The sequence below is a fragment of the Sceloporus undulatus genome, chromosome 1 (assembly GCF_019175285.1).
Source record: "Sceloporus undulatus isolate JIND9_A2432 ecotype Alabama chromosome 1, SceUnd_v1.1, whole genome shotgun sequence".
NCBI classification, from domain to species: Eukaryota; Metazoa; Chordata; class Lepidosauria; order Squamata; family Phrynosomatidae; genus Sceloporus; species Sceloporus undulatus.
The window spans coordinates 72,343,231-72,349,875 of record NC_056522.1 but is presented as its reverse complement, the minus strand read 5'-3'; the positions used below and the strand labels follow the sequence as shown (position 1 = coordinate 72,349,875).

Sequence of the window (6,645 nt, the reverse complement as noted above, 5' to 3'; positions counted from 1 at the left end):
CCAGCCACAGATGCTGGCGAAACATCAGGAATAAACTCTTCTAGAACATGGCCACATAGCCCAAAAAAACCATAAAAAAACTCGACCACGCTTTCTCAAAATGAAGTGGGCTGTACAACCAACCTTTTTGTACTGCCTGAGATTATCTGAGAAGAGAATAGAAGAGAAGAGACTGAGTTGCTGCCCCTCTTCCTTGAAAGGAGGGCATGTTACTTCTCTGTCCTCCAGTTGAAAGATGCAACAGAGACATGCAACTCTCTGCACATTCAACTCCTTTTCTCAGCATTCACTCAACATCATAGCAGGCACTGTGAGAGAAAAGTTCTTCCTCAAATCACAATTTGAGATTGTATTGCCTTCCATAGGGACTTTATTCCACAATGTAACTGAGATAATCTCTGAAAAGTACACCACTTCCATGCCAACTGCAGGCTTACCATCCGCAGATTTGAGTTTCCGTGGATAGCAAGCCCTGTTTTTTTAATGGGTGTGTGTGGATATGGTTGCACCCACATGCACATGGACCCATTGCAAACAATGGGACTTGAGGTCCCGCATTTTTGCTATCCATGGCGGGATCCAGAACAGATCCCCTGCAGATAGCAAGGGACCGCTATACCAAAGAAAAACTTTATAGGTATTCCTCAGTTAACAAAGTAGCTGTGTTCCTGGACATTATCTCTTTAATAGAAAATTTGATAGCAGAGGCAGAAGAACATAGGAAAAATAAGGATCAGTATCTATACCACAAAAAGGAAGAGGAATATGTTTCAGCAAACCTATTATTCACAACTAAAAATATGCTCCTGTGAAATGAAACAACCAAGTCAGATATTGTTGTTGTTGCTGCTGTTGTTATTATTATGTTTATTTATATCCCGCCTTCCTCCCAGTACAGGGACTCCAGGTGGATAACAAATCTAAAACAGTTCAAGTTAAAACAGTATAAAACATTAAAAATACAAAGTTTAAAAAACAATTAACAATTCAAGCATTAAAAAACATTACATTTTTAAAATTTAAAACTCTTTAAAACAAAAACAAAGCAGCATCCATGTCAGGTGGCATAAAAATGTCTTTACCTGCCATTGGAAAGACAGCAGGGATGGAGCTATCCTGCCCTCCATAGAGAAGAAGTTCCAAAGCTTGGGAGCAGCCACTGAGAAGGCCCTCTTTCTTGTTCCCACCAAACATGCCTGACTCCCAAGCTCTTTGCTGAAGAAGTAGAATACAAAATAGATGGAACTTTAGAGACACTGTTGCTGCATTCAAACTTTTCTGAATATAAATAATCCATCAGCATGAGTGATTCGTCTTAGAAATACTTGAAACAACTTTTATTTGGCATTCTAAACCAGAAAAGAGGCCAGATAAACGAGCTTGAAATTTTTTTTTGGACTACAACATCCAGAATCCCCCATGTTATGTTGGCTAAGGGATTTTGAAAGTTTATTTTCCAATCTCTGAGATAAAGACTTGCTGCATCTACACTGCAGAATTAAGAAATTGGACAATACTTTAACTGCCATGACTCAATGCTATGGAATTCTGGGATTTGTAGTTTTTGAGATATTTAGCTTTCTGTGTCAGAGCGTTGTGGAGCCACAACAAACTGCAAATACCAGGATTCCATAGAATGGAACCATGACAGTTAAAATGTTGTCAAACTGCATTAAACAGTAAAAGGAGAGGGTAGGGTGTCTTTCTGGTTTCTCAACATTAAAAACTATCCTTTTCACCCCTCAGGTCTAGGATACAGATCGAGACATCGACCAGCAAGGGGACAAAGATTCCAGCTTGCACCTCGGTAAATAGCTATAATAGAAAGTTACAGAAGTAGAAAGTGAACTTGTTGTTTAGCTTTAAAGTAAAAAAAGTTAGGTTGTTTGGAATTCTTTTACATCTTTCTAAAGTAATCATTTAAGTCCCAGAGCTATCTATTCACTCATTAAGGCAATGATGGGAATTGTGCATCCCTCCAGATGTTGTTGGACTACTACAGCAACAGTATATCAAGTGCTGAGGAATGCTGGAAGTTGACGTTCAACCAAATTTGGAATGTTACACTGCCCATGTGGCAGTAAGCATGGACCAGCCATTCTCATGAAAAAGTGTGGAAAGACAGTGCTGTTTACTTTGGGGGGCTAACACGGCTTAATGTATAGAAGTAGCTATGCATGTTATGCAGGTACTGAAGGTAGAGCCATACTGTCTGTATTGGCATTATCTTTTGAATGTGTGCTAATAAAACCATCTACACTCTTGCCACCCTCCAGATGTCATGGACTGCAAAGCACAGCATGCCCATCTGGTGTGATCTTGAATGTGCTGGAAGGGAATGGTGGCTGTTGTGGTCCAAGACCACACTGTCTTGATCATATCAGGAGGACAGCAGCCTTGGGAATGGGTGTTTCGTTGGTTATAAAGAAGGGGCTGAGTTTCAAGATATATAAAAAAGAAGTGTTTTAGTCCAGAAATTAACATACTTTGAGAGACATTTACATGACCTTTATCATAGTCTGTTAAAATAGGAAAGGGGACAATATACATTGTAATTTTTTAAAGTTTTGTGCTATGTGCAACCTCTTGAGGGTTCAAGAGACAGAATACTGACCCCTGGACCTGCTGCAGTCACCTAACCTTCTTGTTAATTGCCATAAATGGGCTTCACCTTATGGCAACCTTATAAATGAGAGACCTCCAAAAGAACTTGCCATCAACAGCCCTGCTCAGGTCTGCACACTCAAGGCTGTGGCTTCTTTCATTCTATATACTTGTAATATAGTCTTCTTCTTTTAATACTGCCTCCCCCTTTAACAAGCCTCATCTCCTAACCTGTTGTAAATTAAATTAGTCTTCACTTGTCTGCACATTAACTAACAAGTTATTTACAGTGATACATACGAGAGGCTCACTCGTGCAGTTCTAAGTTAATGTATGAAACACACATTTTTACATTTTAATTCTCTGTAGTCATGCATACTTTTCAAAGGCTTTCTCTTTCTGTGTATATGTGGATTGTATGCTCATTTTTTTCTTATGATAGTTTATTTGTGTTTGTAGATGGCCCAGATGATCATCTCATCAGTGGAACAGAATAAAAAGAGTGTTTTACAGACAAAGAGTTCTGATCATGTATGCCAAATTAATGATTAAAATTAATAGACTGATTTATTTTGTAGAAAGAATGACTAGGTACAATATAGTTTTTGGTTTTTTTTTAACTAAGTTGTGTCATATATTGTATTTTGATCTTACAAGCTGCACATATTCCCATGAGTATATTGTAGCCCTCTGGATTATAAGACACGACTTTGAAAGACAGTACAAGTTTACAGCCACCAAAATAATAATAATAACAGTACAAAGGAATTTAAAAACTTCAGAGTTTTCTGCAGAGATCTATGGCTAGTATCATTCACACCTACAACTCTTATATTGGCTATATTTGCATTCCCTTGGTAGTTTTGCCTGCTCCCGTTTCTTTGCATGCCTAAGCCATAGTTCCAAATGCTCGACTGAAGTTTCAAGGTACTGCAGTGATAGAAATTTGGGGACTGAAGGAGCATGTTATTGTGGAGACTGAATTCTTATTAGGGTGCAAAGGCTTCATTTTATTCCCTTGTGTAAGCTATCCCCACTGGCTTGGCCCTAGTACCTGCTCTCAAACAAGCCCCAAGAGACATGTTATTATAAGTGTACTTAATAACTTAATTATGTTACTTAATTCTGCAGATAGTTGTCATTTTGTTAAGACCAGTGTTGGACATCAAGGTGTGCTAATGCCTGCATTTGTGTCTGAATGTCACAGCTGAATGAAGGAGGACTTAACAAGTGCAAATCCCAGCCCTGGTGTTCTCTCAGTGCCTTGAAGAGGCACATAATTTTGTGTCATCACATAAACCCAACCCCACAGTTATCAAGAAGCTGAGAGGGGCATTGCATCTGGGAATAGTTGCTTTTGTGGGAGAGAAATCAGCATATACAATAACTGTCACGATTCGACCATGATTAGAAATTGTACCAGGAGAGTGACTGTGACTACTTAAGAAACAATCTTAGGAAAGGCTCTGCTTAGACATTTTGAATTCCCTTCTATGGTTCCTGCAAAGTGCAGCTGGTCCACGTCCTTTATCTTGAAACGCAAAGGGATCATTCCCCTTTTGCAGTAACCCTTCCACTTACTGGGGCCTACCAGTAGCAATTTGCAACAATAGAAGAACAAAGCTGCCATTTGACCTAGAATACAATTTTCAACTAATTAATAAAGTGACCATTAGTGCCCGAGGGGATAATAACAGGAGTAAGAGCAAATTACTGTGCTAACTAATGCTTGTTAAGGGGGGTGCAAAGGAGAAATGGTCATTGTATTGCAAATGTCTGGAGGCTCTATTCTTTTTTTTCTCTTCAACCCCTCCCCCACCTAATACTCTTAAAGTGCTCCCACTCAACACTTGCTCCTTCTAGGACCCTTGCAAACCATGTAAGAATTAGCCCTTCAAAGATCAATCAGGATCTAATTGTTGCTAACAAAGTGCCACCTGGTGAGAAATGTTACAATATACCTTCATTACGAAGCATTCAGTCTCTGAGCCCCACAACTACAGTAAAGGAAAGGGGTGAAGGGAGTGACTCTATTGCCCCTGCTGTTCTCGGGCACCTGCGATGCTTGTAAAAGACTTCAAGGCAAGGGAAAATGTGCTGTTTGCACTGCATTCAGCAAAGTTAGTTCTGTGATATCTAAGAATGATTCTTTCAGGTGTTCAGATCTAAATGTGGTGTGTTTCTCCATGAGCAGTGGAGTTTTTCATGCACCACTCAAATATCACAGTAGGCCTCCTGATAGAGCAAGGAAATAAATGTGATTCTGCCCAAGTATGACAAACAGTTTGCAGTGTTTAGGGTTAACCTTTCCTTAGGGAAAAACCAATCAAAACCAATCAAAAGAAAAAAAGAAAGAAATTAAACTCCCTTTAAAAATGGATGGGGGAGGGAAAAAATTCCTGTAAAACCTCATCCCTTCTCCCTTTGAGATGAAATCAGAAAGATACACAAAGGAAAATCATCAAAATTCCACACCCTCCAACTGCCTTTGTTTGGCAAGGACAGTCCAGGTTAATCCTCTGTTCCTCATTTTCAACTGCTTTTAAAATGTTCCAGTTTTTCTCTCTTCCATCCACTTTGTCTTTGGCTCATTTCGGTTGCTACAAGCTAAGTTCAAAGTGGAAAAGTAGCTTATACTCAAACCAACAGAGGGAAGAGGAGTGGAGGATCAGAATCTTGCCCTTCTCAGTAAGATGAAACAAAAGCAAACTGTTGCATCCTCTCCTAATTTGTGCATTCTTTTTGTTAACCACACTATGATGTTGCTTGGTCATATGTGTCACAATTTTCATCTATGAAATGTTGGAGGGTATGGAACTCAGCTAAAATTGGTCATAACATCTCAATAAATACTGCAACCTAATTTTAGTGGCACTTTTACACATTTAAATTGGTATGTATACTTCATACATGCCTATACGCAGCTTATTATTATTATTATTATTATTATTATTATTATTAACCTTTATTTATAAAGCGCTGTAAATTTACACAGCGCTGTACATACAGTCTTTTCAATTAGACGGTTCCCTGCCCTCAGGCTTACAATCTAAAAAGACATGACACAAAAGGAGAAGGGAAAGGTGGTGGGGAAGGGGATGAGGTCCAGCAGTTCCTCTCTACCTCCAAGGCCTGGACCAAGGCAGATGGACTGGAGGGAGGGTTTGGCTTCATAATGGATGGTTAATCTTCTACCAGGGAGACCTGTTGGAGCTAGCCTGCCTCTCTAGTAGGATGATACATATAAAGTACATAGCAATACAGGAAATGGTTTGATAAAACAGGCACCAAAAGAACATCAAATAGCAAGCGACAATTATGCAATGCCTCGGAAAGCTTCTCTGAACAGGATGGTCTTCAACTCCATTTTGAAGCTGGTTAAGGAAGTGATGGCCCTTGCTTACAGGGGAAGAAGGTTCCAGGAGTGAGGGGCAGCGAGTGAAAAGGGGCGAATCCGAGATGGGGCAGAGGAAATCCTGGGCTGGGACAGCCGACCCTGACTACCAAAACGAAGTTGTTACCCTCTTGGGCACTGCTGATCACTTTATTAGTTCTGTAATTTTTGTCCTATATGATGAGTCAATATTATTATCCTGCAATTACCTAAGGCCATCTAGTCAGTTAATTCAAATCAAGGGCTCACTGATTGGCCTCTTAGATTAGTCTAGACTAGATCTAGATTGATATTACAAATGTCAGAATACTTTTTCTGTTGCATAGAACTTGAAAAAATTGGTTGGAATTCACTAGGCAGTTACGAATGTATAACCACCTTAGTTACATGCTTAAGTAGTATGGCACTTACATTATCTCCCAACTGAATCCCCTGCCCAATTCTCACTTATTGGTCAGCAGCTGCTGCAAGCAACAGGAGTCCTTTCCCCTGTTGATCCTACCTCCATCCCATGAGCAGTCTCTGGTGTAACAATCGGAAGCAGGGTCCTTATCACAGTTCCTCCTTACACTAGAGATCATCTGCAGTAGGGCTGGTGGTGGAAATATCAGTTAGCTGTTTCCAGACATCTGTTGCTTGCAGTGTGT

General features: G+C 39.8%; 1 protein-coding gene across 7 annotated transcripts in view; it reads left to right on the top strand.

The window, feature by feature from the left end:
- Window positions 1-5,578, top strand: part of FAM120B (family with sequence similarity 120B) — a 70,053-nt gene extending 64,475 nt beyond the window's left edge. For 6 of the 7 annotated variants that reach the window (XR_006101326.1, XM_042444881.1, XM_042444878.1 and 3 more), the window contains 2 exons: window positions 1,747-1,807; window positions 3,064-5,578. Coding sequence is in view for 5 of the 7 variants with exons in the window: in XM_042444881.1 (XP_042300815.1) it covers window positions 1,747-1,807; window positions 3,064-3,076 (74 nt within the window). In the remaining 2 variants the exon portion in view is untranslated. Of the gene's footprint in view, window positions 1-1,746; window positions 1,814-3,063 lie in introns of those variants that run through there. The other variant, XR_006101327.1, reaches the window with a different exon arrangement.
- The last annotated feature ends 1,067 nt before the right edge of the window (window positions 5,579-6,645 follow it).